A 17,101-nucleotide genomic window follows, 5' to 3' on the forward strand; every position below is an offset into this window, starting at 1 on the left:
CCAACCCCAGCCAGCAGCAAACACTTGTGACTGAAACCAGGATCCTGGGAACCGTTCCCAGACCCTGAACGTGCCCACCGCGGGAGCCGGCAGGGTGGGCGCCCGCCCCGGTCTCTGCAGCGTGGCGATAGGCCCTCGCGATACTCACAGCCTGCGCGTACGCGCTGTACGGGCTGAAGGGCAAGGTGAGCGAAGGAGTGAAAATCCCCAGCTGCCCCACCATTTGCTGCATCCGCCGCAGGGTCCTCTCTTTATCTGTGTCAGCAAACTTCACCACTAGACTGGAAGAAGCACCCTATGCACAGAGAGAGGGGACAGAGGAGACCGGGAGGGAGAGAGAGCACAGTAGTGAGGGTGGAGGAAGGCAGGAGAGGCAGCGCAGGAGGAGGAGAGGCAGAGGGTGAGCGAGATGGAAGTGCCCCAGGTGAGATCGGGACCAGTGCACCCCCTCTGCACCGGGCTGGGTGGAGGAGACAGTGCATCCAGCTACGGATGGCGGAGCCAGGCAGAGCGAGGGCAGCAGCAGGGAGGTACAGGCCACATTGCACACTCACGAGGACACCAGGGCACACCCTTCCCCAGGAGTGTGTCTGCTGCAGAGTGGTTACATACGTGTGCTGCGTCCCAGCCTGCCCACTGCCATAGCAACGCGCACTCCCGCCCACCGCCCGCGGCAAGCCAGGTGACACCGGCGCAGAATGCACCCCCCCCCGGGCGCGGTGACAGCTCAGCTCACCCGGGGCCCAGCTGTGCTTTCCCGCCCACGAGCTTCCACAATGTGTTTGCGCCCACGCACGCCATCTCCCAGAATATTCTCCCTCCCGCCTGTTGCACACACACATGCATGCACACTGGCCCCTGGTGACAGATGGGCACACGCACGCAGACACCAGGCCTTGCACTTGCATGCACAGGTGAGCAAGCATTGCGCAAACAGCTGTGCTCTATCCCAGGAGGCTCACAATTGCACTGACCCCTCCAATCTGGACGCAGATACACACAGCCATAACCACAGGCTGCTGGAAGGCACTTGCACGCACAACTATGTGCATCTAGACAGACCGGAAGAACATACATGTCCTCCCCATGCACACTCACAGTCGTACCCCCTGCCGGAAACAACCCATGAACACGAGCAGCCAGGTGACAGATGGCAAGGATGTACAGGGAGCGAACAACAAGATGCACAGGCAGAGAAATACTACACACGCACCCCGCCCCGTTTCAGCCCCCCTGGGACAGAGCGCATGGAGGCTGAGTGATGGTGGCAAGTCTCAGCTGCAGGTGGATGGAGAGCAGTCACTGTAACAGGGATGGGGCCCTGCGGCCTCATACTCACAGGCATGGTCTGGCTGCCGTGGAGAGCGTGGATTGCTGCCTGGGCTTCGGTGTGAGATGAGAACTTCACAAAGGCGCAGCCTGGAAAGACAGAGGAGCAGGTGAGAGCAGAGCAAGGGGGCAGTTGGGAGGTGAGTGCAGGGTAGGGTCAGAGTCTGCATCTTGGTGTGAGTCGAGGGGAGCCCTCCCAGCCCCGCCAGCAAACGTATCCCAGGTCTGGGTTTTTGTGCTCAGGTCCTTCTCTGCTCAGCCTGGCACATTCCCTCTCTGCAGCAGATGTCTCATCCCATCCTTTCCCATCCCACCCCAGGATACACCTCCATCTGGCGCATGCTCCCAGCCACAAGATCGGGGATGAAGACCCGTTGCCTTGTGCTCCCAGTGCGGGATAGTCCTACCTGTGGGACAGGCGTGAGACACCCGCGAACCCGCACCTTTGCTGTTGCCGTCGGGTCCCCGCAGCACCGTGCACTCGTCGATGACCCCGAAGGGCTCGAAGAGCCGGAGCACGTCGTCCTCGGACTGCTGCTTGTTCAGCATCCCCACAAAGAGCTTCCTGTCCCCTACAGGAAACATGGAAACATCAACCTGCTGCAAGATGCGCAGCCTGAAGCCTGAGGGCTGGGGAGCCCGATCTCGAACGCGCCCCGCTTGTCAGTTCCTCTGCCAGGGCCAAAACGCATCCCTGGCACTGCCCCACAGAGGCTCCTGGAATAGCTCCCGCCGGAGGGACAGGGAAGTAACCCCGGCGTCCTGGCTTCTACGTCGCGGCCTCCCATGGCCAGCGGTACGAGCCAGAGGGCTTGGCCACAGACACGGGGGCATGCCAGCTGAGCTGCCTCGGTGCTGCAGACACATGATGGCTCCTTGAAGGGGCACAGCCCTGCCCCACCCCTGGCAGTTTTACCCCCCCGAGGAATCGGGGGCCCACATGTCACACTTCCACGTGCCAGCCTGGCAGTGCACAGCTGAATCGTATGTGTGCACAGCTGCCTGGGTGCAAGCAACACTATGTTAAGGCCTTGGGCTTCTCCTCTCCATCCATGCGTGCCTAACCTGAGCTCACAGCTGCTCTACCCACTACACCCTACTCTCTTCTCAGAGGTGGGACCCAGCCTCCCTATATTGCTGGACAAAACTAGTCACGTGTACAGCGCTACAGCCCAGTCCTGCCTCCTTTAGAGGGCCATGCCAAGAAAATGTGCCACCCGCCCCTGTTCCCCTACACGTAGGCACAGGAGAAGTGCCCCGTGGGGACCGGGTGCGTCAGGATGGGGTCCGGCAGGCCCAGCGAGGGAGGATTCCTTATTGCTAGTGACAGGATCAGGGGGGCCGGCATCTCGCAGAGCCAATCGAATGTGACGGGCGGCAGGGAGAACAGCGAGGAGTGCGGTGACCTGAAAACCAACAGGTCTGCGAGCGACAGCGGCACAGGGGGCTGGGGGGCAGCCTGCGCACTGCAGGCAGCGCCCACCCTCTCTCCCTGCTCCCCAGCCAGGTAACCCACCGAGCCGTGTGCCACGCAGGGGGACATGTGCAGGGGGCACCCACACGTGAGGCACAAGGGCAGGCCAGCTGGCACGTGTGTGCATGGGGGAGGGGACAGTGCTTACACACATACCCATACACACATGCTATGCCTTCATGCTGCGACTCCAGCCACTGCGCATGCCCTCCGAGCCACGCTTGCATGCAGCAAGGGGAGCGGGGAGAGGAAGAGGGGGATGAGAGAGACGTGCAGCCAGAGAGATACGCACTCCCGGCACACGGCCGGCCAGCGCATGGGCGCCGCTGCGCTGCCGCAGCGTATGCACACAGACGGGCAGGCCAGCGCCCACAAAGACACGCCTGCACACACGTGCTCCAGTGGCACCCACATGGGTTTGCCAGGCTGAGTGATTCCCTGGCAACATGCTGCTCATCTGACCCGCCACATCAAAAGGGTTCAAACCCACGGGGCTGAGATGCATCTTCCCCAGTGAGTTACCCCTGATGCGTGCTCGTGTCAGCCCCCGGAGACTGTGCCCCTATCCTGGCTGGCACTGGTCCCGATTCTCCAGGTTATTAAAACTGTGCACATTTAAACACTTGTCACCATCTCCAATCCTCTGTGCATCTGAAAAGTAACAAGGAACGTGGCTGTTGCCCCATGGAGCAGCCGGTCCATCCCACTGTGCTCGATTGCTGGTTATCTGGGGTAGGGCAAGGCCTGGGAAAATCAGACCCCCAGGCCTTGGTGCTGTGCAGACACATGGCAATGAAGCCCCCTACTGCCCTAGACAGAAAACAGGTGGGCAAGACTGAGAGAGGGTCTGGGGGAGAAGAAATACCAAGGCAAGATGATGACATGAATAGAAAGGACTGGGATATTAAGGAAATGCAGCAGCGCCAGGGTTGCCAACATGGCCAGATGCTGCTTTAAAGCAGCATCTGGACTGGGTTGACACAGGCAGGAAATAAATCAGGGAAGTCATTCTATCAATCCTTGACACTGGAAACAAAAATCTGATCCTTGAACAAAACTCAACTCAAAGGTCAAATTGACCTGAAGGAATCCCTTTAAGCTGAGCTGTCGGATGCCATCCGACCCCGGCCTGCAGCCGCAAAGCGAGTCTTCTTGCCCCGAGGGGGTGAGAAGGGGCCAGAGAAACACTTGGGAAAGGAAGAATCTTTTCAGGGCCTAAACCTAGCAAAAAAGATTGGCAGTTTGAACTAGTTTTGCACGAGGGATTTTTGGGGAGGGCGGGGCATTGCATGGTGATGCCAGATAAATCATTGCACTGTTGACTTGCCCCTTGTTAGGTAAAAAGTCTGCCTGCAACGGTGAGCAGGAGCTCAGTCCTCTGCACAAATGATGGGACTGTGAGGCCACTAGTTTCCATGCGAAGTATTGTTCAAGGGGAACGCCACCACCGTGAAATCCAGCCAGCTTTAGGAAGCGGCTGCAAAGAACTGCAGATTTTCCATCCGACTCTGACTTCTCTGGAGAGTTTTTGGGGCTTCACGACCATGACATGTCTCCCTTGTCACTCTGGGGGATAAAACCCCATGAAAACGATGCACCGTGCTGGCAGCTATGGCAATGAGATCACAAACTTTGGGATATTTGGGGTTTTCCTCTGCAATCTGGGTGCTTGCATGAGCATCTCCCCTTCCATCCTGCCTTTCCTTTCTAGCTCTGCCAGTTGCACAGAAAACCTTGAAAACATGAAGAGTCAAGCACCGGAGGGTATTAAAAAAAAAAGAAAAGATTTCACCATCTATTCATTTGTGAATACTTTTTTTTTTTTTTTTGGGGGGGGGGGAGGGGGAGGGTCTTAATTCATGATGAAATCTGGGCACTGGCAATATAGCAAAGACAGCCCCGAGGGAAAGTATACCGTCATTTCCACCAAGCAGTATCCAGCTCACAAACTAGGGAGAGGTTTCAAATACCCCGCCCCACACCCAAATGTCTCCCTGTTTACAACGAAAGGTGATCGTTTGGAGGGTTTTTGCATTGATGGGGTCTCTTTGATTAAAACTATCTTGGGAATCAAAGCCACCCCTGGCTCCAAAACGCCAGGCTCATATTCTCCATTGCATTTTTCTTGGCAAGATGGTTTGCTCTTGCTTTTCTCTGCCCCCAAGCCTCTTCCTTCTTCCCCCACCAGGGACAGGGGGGTCTGCAGCCCCTGGACCCCTTGGTGGGTGCTGGGGGGGCGGGGCGCAAAGCCCCTGGCGCCGAATCCCATGTCGGCCAGCTGCTGGAAGGGGAGATGCAGGTCCCCCAGTCCCTCCAGCTCCGATTGGCAATTCCCCATGCAGTCCAGCCACCACAAAAATTGTCTCTTCTCCCGACTGTTGGAGAGGTGTTCCCATGGAAACCCGGGCTCCGGCAGACTGTCACTTGCACCCAGGCGAGGGGGGGCTGGGGAAGGAGGGTCCAGGCAGGAAGCAGATCCCTGACGGAGCAATGATGAAGAACGGCGGAGGGGGGCTTCAGGATGAGCAGTTCATCCATTGGAGAAAGAGGCAGGGACGCGGACACGCGCGGCCCACCAGAACTAGGTCATCTGGGCAGCCAGCTGTTGGCAGCCAGGGGAGGGAGGCCAGCCCCTGCCTGGCACAGCCGCTCTGCCCGGGATGCTTCCCACAGTACATCTCTGGGCACTTCCTCGGCGCTAATACAATGCTAATGGGCTCGGGAGAGCTATTGCTGCCGGCTCAGAGCAGCCGTGGCTCATGGGAAACCCAGCAGGCTCCTTCCACCCCAGGCTGGGAGCAGGAGGAGGGCCGCATGCTGCGCGGGGGAAAGACCCCCGTGGCCGGAGGGGACCTGCAGCCACGAGCTGCCCCACCACCAAGTCTGGTTCACAGCCGACGAGGGGGAAGGAGCCCCTGCGATTCATTCCTGTCCTCAGTGCTAATAACCAATCTGCTTGAAGAGGGGGATTGGGTTTGTTTCGCACCTCGGAGAGCAGCACCGTGATGCCAACAAGCCAGTCCCGTCACTGGGGGTGCAGGCAGTGTAGGTATGCACAGCACCAAGCACCACAGAGGCCTGGTCCCAGTCTGAGGCATCCCCTGAGCCCCACACCCAGGAGCTCCTGGCACAGGCCACCACGAGGCTCCTGACCCAATTCATGCGCCCACCTCCTGCCACGTGCACGTGGGGAGCGTGGTTCTCCTTGCCCTGCTGGCACTGGGGTTGTTGGGCGAGAGGGAGGGCAGCAAACGGGGCAAGAGCTTACGTCCCCATTCCCTGCTGCCTCAGCTCCGAACCGGCGACATGAATCATTTCCGAGGCACGGCTGCACCTCGCACGCAGCGGAGGTGGGAAGAGGCCTCGGAGTCAAAAATAAGTGGGCCAAGGGCTGTATGCAGCTGGGAGGTGGAATGGGTCAGCGATGGCACACCTGGTCCCCTGAGGCTGTGAGCGACCCAGGGTCGGGGGGACCCCACCAAGGCATTCCCGAGTTTCCGTGATGATAAGAAACCTGCCTGATGCCGGCTACCACTGCTTGCCTGCGACTCGCTTCCTTCACAGGACTGCCAGACCCCTGTAGACAGACCACAGGGTGGGTGGGAGAAGGTGCACAGGGCTGTTCTAACCCAGAGCTGGCTGCACCTGCCTGTCGGACCTAGCCCAAACAGCAAGAGGGCGCTCGGCGCTCACCTCCCCGCAGAAAAGCAAAGAGGTGGGACGCAGCCACAGGATGAAGAAGCAGCAAGAGCTTACACTGCTGGGTCCCAAAGCTGCCCTTCCACAAAACCTGGTGCGGCTGTTGTGCTACGTTCCACCCCAGCACCGGCTGCATTTCCAGGGCGAGTGAACGGATCCCAGTATATTGGGCTGCTGGCTGGAAGTTGCTATGAAAATGCAAGATGCTCGCTCTACCCTGAAGCTGAGGAAGAAAATAATCAAGCCAGATGGAGCCCAGTCCCTGTAGTGCTCAGTGCTCGCCTCTTCTCCTTACCCAGGCTCTTGTACGGTGCAGGGTATTTCCAGGGGCTGCTGTTCCAGCCTTGTTGCTGGTGGCTGGACTTCCTTGGGGCTGCGCAGAGCCCATCAAGCAAACACACTGGGACGTTGCATCCATCCGAGACTTGGTGGCTGGAAACACAGATTGCGACTGTCCAGTCAGTGGGAGGTGGGAGTGGGCTGGGATCACGAGCTGTGAGGACCGGGCTGGCTCAGCTTCACGGTAGAGCGTGTAGGTCCAGATCCTGCATTCATACTCCCTGCAGACTCTTCTGCTTCGGCCCCGATGGGGAAATCATAGCACCCAACTTCCTCCTGCCGCCTCCAGGCTGGGAGCAGGTGCAGCAGATGGGAGCCGCACCGTGCTGGGAGCAGGGGGAGCCCGCACCGTCCACTTGCTCACTCCCGCACCATCATTTCCAGACAGGAAGGACAATCCATGGTGTCAATGCAGCGAGGGGAAGGAATTGGGTGGGGGAGGTCCCCCTCCCTTGGCTTTTCTGGGTGCAGCCTGGGAGGGGGCAAACCAGCCCAGAACCAAACCTTCCTGGGTCCTGCAGGGTGAACGCTGCTATCGAGATGCAAATACCAGGCGGAAACCAGAGCGAGCATCAGGAGGAGTGAAACTACCTTTAGCAAGGCCAGGGCGGCTGGGAAGATGGGCGGAATGCATACCCACACTCCAGTTTCGTTATACTGGGAAACGGGCTTTGCACCAGTTTTGCCCGCTCTGGGTCACAGGCAGCATCAGGTGCTAGGGATTGCAGATGGCCCGGGGCAGTCCTGCGATCACGATTCGGGGGAGGTATTTATTTAGCCCAAGGCTGCTCCCCAATGGTACGTCAGTGGAGACTGGACTCAGACTTAAATAGCCACAGGAGTGCCATGGAAACCTGGCAGGATAGATGCGTGTGGTGCTGAGTGTGAGCCAGTACTTTCCCTCTCTGGCAGCCTTGCATGCACAGGCTTCAGCTCCAACTCTCCTTTCTCACAGGCCTCAGTACTGATTTCTTCTTGTCCCAGCAAAAAAACAACAGGATGCCTTGCTCCAAGCCCCCAGAAGTGGGTGCATTTCAGTGGCGATGCACAGGACAGATATAGTGGGGGGGGAGTATTCAAATCAAATACAAAGGCCTAGAAAACCCAGATTTCTTCAAATTCCCCCTCCAAATGGCTTAAAACATCCACCATAGGAAACTATTGGTGACCTTCTTGAGGCGTCTGCTTGGAAAAATAAAAGCCAGTTGGGTAATTTTTTCTCCCCTCATTGGATCTTTTTTTTTTTTTTTTGGCCAGGACAAAAAATGGAATATAGAAAAAAACTCTTTCAGCTGAAAAAAATCAAGTTGCATTAAAAAAAAATACAGCAAAAACTTTTGTTGAATTTTCCCATGCATGGGTGAAAAAAGAATGTCATTTTTTCACCTTTTTGCTGGGCAGGAAGAGGGGCAAATGTGTTTTAAATGCTTTTTTTTTTTGAGTGTATGTGTGCGACTCCTTTTTCCTAGCTCTGGCAGGCAGAGACGTTTGGGGACGGAAGTTTCTCCAGATGGGTAAGAGCCTAATGATCAATAATGAAGAAAAGCCTTGCTATTTTAAATATAATAAAGTTCATTTTGGTATATGTTGGGAGGGAGGGGTGCAGAGATAACCATAATTAACAGCCTGACTGAGATGGTCTTTCTCCTTCTGATGGACCTGAGAAAACTGGTTTTACTGAAGTCGATGGAGCCCCTTGTGAAATGCCAGACTGCTGTGCTGTCCCATCCCCTGGCAAGAACTGCTCCCTGCCGGCAGCCGCAAAGGCGATGCGACAGCTAATCAGTAGCACGGCTCTCCTGACTCTCCAAGGGGCAAAGGAGGATGTTAATTATGATTATTATTTCATCAGCCGCTGCTGTGTCCGCGGTGCTTCTGCAGACGTACGGTCCCTGTCCCAAGCAGGGCATCACCCAGCCCAGATGCATCCCGCAGGCCCCGATCCTGCAGCTGGACGCCAGACCCATGGGACTTAACCCCTGCCTGGACAGGGGGTGTACAGACATCAGATTGCAGATTCGGGGTGCAGATGGATCCAATCGGGGTTGCACGATTTGCGATCACTATTGGTTTTCCTCCCTGCTAAGTGCCTTGCTGTCCTTCGCTGGCAGAGACCTTGGGCAGCTCGAGGGGAAGGGCTGGCGAAGTATGAACTCCACCTTCTCCAGGGCTTCAGCATATGGCTTGGAGGCTGCCTCCATCCGTGGAGGTTTGCTAGCTCAGGTATACGATACAGGCTGGAAAAGAGAGCTTTTCCCCCTTCCAAAGTGCTTCCATTACGGCAGGGAATTAATGTACAGTGATATCCTATATGCCGATATATAACAGAGCTGGAGGGCTTAATAAATGGATCGCAGCTTGCCCTTTTTGTCTGGCGTGTGTGTGTATGGTACTGGTGAATGCAGGCACGCATGTGTTCACACATCCCCATGCATCTTGCACACAGATGCTTTGGGGAGCCTGTCTATGAGAGTACAGCAGCATATGCTGCGGTGCTGGTTGGCAGTGCCATTACACATCTGCCTAAGTGCATGAGGGGTCTCTGACCTACGTTTGAGGGAACAAATCCTCAAGTCCACCATGCTTAAAAAATAAGGAAGTTTCTTTGGGATCAGAATCCATGCCTGTTACTAGCCTGGGACAGGATTTTCAGAAGCTGCCTAGTGACTGGTGGCGCCAAACAAAGGTGTACCCGGCTTTTGAAAATCCTGTCTTTGTTTCCCAGAGGCATGACAGCAGGGATTCCCCCAAAGCAGCCCAAGGGAGTTAGGCTCTCACAACCTAACAGGTGCTGGGCATCTAACCACCGCATACCTGGAAAAACCAGCCACTACCATAGTTTTTCACATACAACATGCCCTGAAATCTAATATGCACCTTGGCTATGAAAAGCAGAACGAAGGGGAAAAGGGCTTTCCTTGTAGTAAAGTAGAGCAGAGCTCATTGTGTTTCTCCCTGCAAGATTTTCTTTTACATTTGACCCTCCAGGCAGAAACACCCCGCTTCTTTACAAGTTGAATACCGAGGGTTTGGAACAGGCTCCCCCCAGAAGGAGTACAGTCATCCACCCTGATCTTCAAAAAGCATCTTGATGTCTATCTTGCTAGGGTCATCCAACCCCGGCAGTCTTTCCTGCCCAAGTGCAGGGGGGCTGGGCCCGATGACCTGCAAGGTCCCTTCCGGCCCCTAAAAAATGATGAAACTGTTCTTACCATATTTCTTGCATGTAAAACACACGACAATTTCCAGCAGCTTTGAGGGGTGTGGGAGTGTGTGCTGCATGCAAGAAAATATGGTAAATGGAGTAAATGCTCCTGAACACTGAACTTGCTTGGTTCCTGCTAGCGCAGAACTTGAGTATCAGGACAAGCAAAATGCCAGGAAATAATCACCGGCAATTAAAAGCAAAGTTGTGGAACCATCACAGCCTCAGCGCGGTACCTGGGATGTGCCACCAAACAGAGGAAAACAGCCTCCCACAACATCACCTCCCCCAAACTGCTTGAGAAGGCAGCAGCAAGCCATGAAGAGCAGGCAGGAGAGATGCGGGAAGGAACGCGCCAGCTGGATCAGGAAGAGCAACACATGGGATGGGCTCGTGGGCAGCGCCCAGGGTCACACATCCCCCGTCTGCCACTGGTGCGATCTCCGGTGTGAACAAACACAGATCCCCGCATGCCCCAGCTCAGCCTGCCTCATCCATGCAGCTGCTGGCACACAAAAGCCAGCAAGGCTTCCAGTGCCTCCGTAGCAGCTCGACACCGCACCAGAGCATCCCCTCTCCGCTGCTGCAGAGAGGAGACTTTACCCTTAGCAGGGCTGGAAAAGGGGTCAATGCAAAAATCAAGGGAGTGGGCATTAGGGGAGGCAACAGGAGCTGGGGATCTTCCTAACTGGCAGGTGCGGTGCAGGGCAGGCGGGGACACGCAGTTCAGACTGGGCAGTGCCAGGCAGGGAGATAGCTGCCTGGACAGGGAAGAGAGCAGAAGCTACACACCCCAAGGCAGTGTGGAGGCCCAACATTTGGGTGTAAGCTTGCAGAAGTGGGTGAGAGTTGATGGGTGCATGCATCCAGTTCCCTGCTTTTCTTTGCAGCCTAGGCCCCCAGCATAGATGTCCACCTCCGTTTCAAAGCACGGTCGCCCCTCCCCGGGGCCAACACTAGTGCATCTAGACTGGCTGAGCCTCAGGTACCTGGGGAGAGTGTTTCACCACAATGCAGAGCCCATGGTGCCAGGGCAGGGAGCCCAGGCAGGCCAGGCCAGTGCCCCTAGCAGGCACCGGGAGCTCCCCACGCCAGCAAACCCACAGGGAGGGGGAACAAGGAGAGATGACAACTACCTCCACGGCTCTCGCTGTCCGCCGGCTTCACCTGGATCGGGCGCGCCATCTGCAATGGGAGAGACACCGTAAGACCAGGGCTCACTGCCCCCTGCATAGCTGTATAAGGCCCCAGGAACCTATCCCATAGCCCTTCTGCCCAACCATGCCCTCACCCCTCTTGGGCAATGAACACTCATCATAGCAGGGTGGCCAGATGTCCTGGGGAGGGCAAGATCATCTCTGGGGCATCCAGTGCTCGTCACTCCCTACTGTGGTCATGCAGAGCACGTGCCTGCCCAAGTGGAGACTGGGCACTTTGCAGGAGACTCTGAGTCCAGAAGCAAATGCTCCATCCTTGCAGACTTGGAAGCTGGAAGGGGGAGCACAGCTGGGAGCTAGAGCACACTCCTGGGGTCTTGGGGAAGCCCTGCCATCACCTCTGCAGGCCAATTACTTAATGGAGTCGTGTGGCCTTCTGTGGCTACGGTCCCTGCGAGCATCAAGACCTGGGACTGGAGACCATCGGAAAGGGATCATCGCACAGGACCTAGAGGAGTTAGGAGCATTGGTCACCTCTGCAGCATCTCTTAGACCCTCTGTCCGACTGAAGCTGATTCCATAAGCAATGCATCCTCCGCCCTCGGAGCACAAAACTGGGAGTCCTGGCCTTGTCAGAGGGGCATGAGGCCGATTAGTGTAACCGTGAGACCTAATCCTGCCTGTGTCTGGCTCCTTTCCAGCTCCCACAGCCTTGAGCCACTGCAAGGTGTGCAGGAGCTGGGCTTTGGTGAGAGTTCAGGGGCTTTCAAGCACAGTCAAAAGGAAACCAGGTCATCCTAGAGAAGTGGGGCTGGAAGGGACCCTCCAGAGGTCATGTCTAGTCCAATCCCATACAGTCCATCACCTCAACTCTTCATAAAACTACAGTCCACCCCAAGACAGCATAAGACATCACACCCAACCCTGCCACAGGTAAAGCAGGAGGCCCAGGGCAGTCAATGCTCTGCTTCTGTGAAAGAGTGTTAATAGATGCTCAAGAGATCCCAGGTAGAGGGCTGTGCCCCCTGCTCCAGAGGAAGGCAACCCCTCAGTCCAAACCAATCTGACTAGGGGGTAAAATTCCTCCCTGACCCCAAATAAAGCAACAGGTTTGACCCTGAGCGGAGAGGCAAGACCCTCTAGCCAGGAGCCTCCGGGTTGAAGTGCCAGCAGCACCACTGGCATGGCAGGACGGGGCTATGGCAGGCACGTGGTGGAAGTTATGCCTGCAAAGACAGATGCCGAAGGCCAGACCCTGCCATGCCTGGGAGATCCCAGCTGCATGGGGGGGACGGAGCGACTTGCCAGAAGGCAGCGTCCCAGCCCTGGAGGGGGGAAGGCCATGCGGCCAGTGCGGGCAAAACCCCGTATGCCCGCCCCACTCCTCTGGGAGACCCTCCCTGCTCCAGCCTGCACAGGGACCCACAAGGCTCCCCTGATCCGGGGGCCAAGCAGGGGCAAACCCTGCCGCCTGGGTCCCTGGGGGACCTCATGGCAGGGGGCACGTGGTCTGCCAGGAGAGGAATGGTCCTAGCGCACCCCCTGCAGTGCCACGGACCCTCCCTGGCAGCCGGGACTCAGCCCGCCGGCCCCCCTGCCGTTTGCAGTCCGCACCCCTGACCTGGCACTGCACCCACGCCCCCGCGGCACCGCTTCATCCGTGGGGAAGATGAGCAGACGGGGATGCAGGCTCCAACTGCCCCACCCCAGGGCAAATCTGGGTGGGGATCACATTGGGGAGCACCGAATGCAGGTCCCAGGGGAATTAGGCACCTGAGACCCTCCTGCCCCTGCCCATCCCCCGCCCCCATCCGCCTGTCACTCCAGCTCATGGCACCTTGGGTAAAAAGGAGTTGTCGTCATGGTAACGGTTATTCACCACATGGAACCTGACATTTGTGGTTGCCGTGGTAACCGGCTCTTCGGGGCATTCCCTCCTCTGTGCACAAAAGAGATGGTTTTGATATGATCTGTGCAGAACGGGGGGGGGCCGGCAGGAGAGCTTCCCAGCAACCCACCGCGGTCAGCCGTGGTCCGAGCCCCCTTCTCCCTGCCAGGCACATCCCGGAGGGATGTCGCGCTGGGTCCAGCAAGGCAGCGCGCCTCCCCCGAACCAGCCCTGGCCACGGCTTCCGCAGTGCCGGCGGGGGCGGGCAGGCCATGTCTCAGACCCCAGAGGCAGGTCAGACCCCCAGCTGCCAGTGATGGAGCAAGCATGGACTGACCCCTCGGAGCCGCCGCGCCATCCCCTGCCGACTGCCACGCGACCACAGGCTTGTCTCATCCTCAGCCTGGGACACCGGTGGCACCTGCTTTTGCTGGTACAGGGCTGCAGCCACAGCCAGCCTGACCACGGGACACACGGGGCCCCCCCACACCTCTGCACAGGCGCTCATAAGCTCTAGGGAGTTGCAACAGCCGCGCTTCCTGCTTCCATCCTCTCCAGCCAGCCCAGTCCTGTGGCGCAGCAGTGACGAGGGGACCTGGTAGCCTGGCTTCCCCTCCGCTGCGATAGGAGACGTGGGTGGAGATGGAGAAGGCCGAGAGCCTCTTCGAGCAGCCAGAGAGCTTAATGCTTCCAGCATGCACCACATTCGTGGCAGAAGTCCCCTGGCAGACCTAGACAGCAGGGCCTCCGTAGGGAGGTCCACCACTGCCAATCAAAGGAAAAACCCACGCTTCAGCCTAGCACTCTCATCACAGCCTTTGGCAATGATGGGTGAGCATCACTAACCCCATTTTACAGAGAGACACACCGAGGCCTAGTGCTGGGGGGTGACTTGGCCACCCAGTGAGAAGGGCAAGAGCTAGGAGGACAAAAGCTCTGTCATTCTGCAGCTGCCGCGTCCTGCTGTGTTGGGGAACATCCATGTGCACATGCCAAGGCCCATGGATATGGGCAGCCAGGTTCATTTATGCTCCACTGGGTGCAGAGGCCCATGCACGCAGGCAGTACAGACATCATGCATGCAGAGAAGCACACAGGTATGCCACATGTACACCTGAGCATGAATGCAGGAACCACCCAGGCACACAGATGTATGCCCACATGCTCATGCCGCACACCTGTGCACATGCATGTCCTGTGCATGCACACACATACACACATCGCTCTGGGGACTTCTGCTAATGATTTATGAGGCTGAGCCTGCCTGGCTGCCCGAGCTTGATTTTCCTCATTAAATTATTTAGATGAGCATTAAAAATTAACCTATTTGTTCATTTCTGAAGACTCTCACATTAACATTTCACACATACCCCTGGGCCAGCGAGGGCCGCACCCCCTGGCAAACTCCCCTAAGGCACCTTGCCAAGTGCCCTACCTGGCATGACTGGCAGGCAGTGATGGCATTGCCATGGCCGGCTAGCTTGCTCCCAGGTACAGGACATTGCTCTGTCTATCGGTCTCTTCGGTCCATCTCACAGGCATGGGTGTGAGTGTGGGTGCTTCACTTCCAAATCACTATCACCCTCACTTTCTTTGCTCTCGACCCTTTCTCAAGATGCGCATCCTTGCCCAGCAAGGAGGCCTGGGCGGCAGACGGGGGCCTTTACACGGTGGGTGAATAAGTGGCAATCTGAGCTGCTCCCCACATGCACGTGCCCTTTTCTGGGTTTGTGATGCAGGAAGCTCCTTTGGGAAGGGACTTAGCTGCCTCTCCGAGCCATCTCTGCTGCTTCACTGGCTGGGATTGCAGATGCCCAGCGTGAAACCTTGGTCCCCCCAACAGCAGTGGGACAATGGCCACTGACTCCAAAGAGGTCTGATGTCCTCTCGGGGGTCCCTCACTGCCTGCCCAAGAGCAAACCCTGCCAAAGTCCCCTGGAGCACGGGCCTGCATGCAAAGGATCTTGTTCCCAGCAGCGAGCAAGAGGCTGAGCATTTGCCACTCAAAGGCATCATTGCCCCTGGAGCTTTCTTGGGGGTGAGCAGCCCCCCAAAGCTGCCTTCTACCACTGAGACAGAAGCCATCCCTGCCTGCCTCCTGTGCCTTCGTGGTGGAAACCCCTGGGCTGCAGAGTGGGAGGGAGGGAGGGAGCCAGGCCCCAGGAGGGCTTGTTCTCTATTAATTAAGCATAAGTGATGTAGAACGGCCCCTCTGGTGCGACCTGGGTAACCCGGTAGCGTTAAGTGGGTCAGAGGCAGACAAGGGTGTTTGCGCATGCACTTGCACACAGGCACACACGCGCCGCGAGTGCTGGCTCTTGGGAGACCAGCTTCGGGAGGAACGAAGAGCGTTTGGAGACCCGGCCAGCAGCCAGCGTGGCTTGGTCGCACCTAGCTGGCGGAAAATACCCTGCCCATCTGCCCAGAGCCCCGCTTCGCAGCCCAACAAAATGCCCGAGGCTGGGAACCCACTTGCCTGGGAGGTGGCTCCAGTGGGGCCACCAGAGAACTGCGCCCTGGCTGTAAGCTCTCCATCCTTGGAGGTTTTTAAGAACCGGCTAGACAAAGCCTTGGCTGGGATAATGTAGCTGGGGCTGGTTCTCCTTGGAGCAGGGGGTTGGACTAGATGTGATCTCCTGAGGTCCCTGCCCAACTACATTTTCTGTGATTTCTATGATGGAGGGTGGAGGGGCAGGGCACAAGCGTGGTTTATCCGTCCTGACTGTCCCCAAGGGTGTGAGCGGAGATCATTCTGCCCTTGGCCCCTCCTCTGAAGCCATCAGCGAGGCTGCCAGTTCAGCCCTGAGCTCTGCTCTGGTCCCTCCAGGAGTATTCAACAACGTTCCCTCCCAGCCCCATCTCTTCATGCTACAGGAAAGTATCATTACCCCATTTTACAGAGGGGGCACCTGAGGCACGGGACATGCCCCAGGACCCTGCAGCAGAACCAGCCACAGACCCCAGGAGTCCTGGCCGCCCGCCTTCTGCTCTGGCTGCTCGACCAGGCCTCGTTCCATCCTACGACGACTGGCAGGAGACAGCCCAGAAGGGAGCCTTGCTCTTTGGGGACTGGCAGATCAAGACTTGGCATGGCCTGTGCTGCTCAGTGAAAGCAGTTGGTTAAGACGCAGCCAAACGAGCTTTGGCCGGAAGATGCCCCAAGGAGGTCTGGAGCCAGACCCTCTCTCGAACCATCTCCTGGGGCACCCAAAATAGATCACTCAAGGGTGCTAGGTCCAAGATCAGCCGTGTCCTGAGTCCCCTGAGCTCCCGCAACATCTCCTGCGCTGCTGGTATTTGAAGTTTGGGACATTCTCCAAACCCAGATCTCAGCAGGGATGACAAACCCTCACTGCAGCACCCAGTCTCAGATGCAACCCGGGATGGTGGTCCTTTGCTCCAGGCTCTTCTGGTCCTGATACCTTGGTGAAAAGTCCTTTTGGCCCCTGACCTCAGCTGGAGTCTTCAGAGGTAGCAGCCTGGATCCTCCCCTATCTTCTGACTTTTGGAGTGTATGAAGGTCACCCCCCACCACGGGGATCAAGGGGAGAAGAGCTGTTGGGGTCAGCACCCGCTCTTGGCAGCACCGCGGCAGGGAAGGGCTCTTGCATCCACTTTGGGGCCTGACATGCCCCCGGCTCTCACTCAACAGCAGCGAGGCACTGGGTGATGGGAGATCTGGGGCCAAGGTATTACCTCCACATCCGAGCCTCCTGCAGGTAGGCAGGAAAGGGTTTTTTTGGTTTTTTTGATGAAATGCCCAGCAGAGCAGCTTCCTGCAGGAGGTTTCTCAGCTCTCCCCCTCCGCAGCCACCCACCCATTGCCCACGTCTCACAGGTGCAACACTTGGTGCCAGGAGTCACCCCCACGTCCTATCTTAGCGGCACCAAAGAGAGCTGGGGATGCTCCTTCGAGATGTGCCAGGGACGGATGGCGGGAACCAAGCTAGCCCCGCGTGGCATCCCATTTCCCTCTGCCGGCTGATGAAGAACGAGCCCGTCACCTGCAC

At 57.4% G+C, this 17,101-nt stretch overlaps 1 protein-coding gene across 6 annotated transcripts in view; it reads right to left on the reverse strand.

Moving 5' to 3' along the window:
• CELF5 (CUGBP, Elav-like family member 5) overlaps positions 1-17,101 on the reverse strand; it is a 45,822-nt gene that overhangs the window by 12,176 nt on the left and 16,545 nt on the right. The window contains exons 3-6 of one of the 6 annotated variants that reach the window (XM_019550574.1): positions 11,183-11,231; positions 1,773-1,901; positions 1,340-1,419; positions 149-295 (exon numbers count right to left, since the gene is read on the reverse strand). In XM_019550574.1, coding sequence (XP_019406119.1) covers positions 149-295; positions 1,340-1,419; positions 1,773-1,901; positions 11,183-11,231 — 405 coding nt within the window. Of the gene's footprint in view, positions 1-148; positions 296-1,339; positions 1,420-1,736; positions 1,902-11,179; positions 11,232-17,101 lie in introns of all 6 variants that reach the window. The other 5 variants (XM_019550572.1, XM_019550573.1, XM_019550570.1 and 2 more) reach the window with 5 other exon arrangements.

This window comes from Crocodylus porosus, unplaced genomic scaffold (assembly GCF_001723895.1).
Source record: "Crocodylus porosus isolate Cpor-Errol unplaced genomic scaffold, CroPor_comp1, whole genome shotgun sequence".
NCBI lineage: Eukaryota > Metazoa > Chordata > Crocodylia > Crocodylidae > Crocodylus > Crocodylus porosus.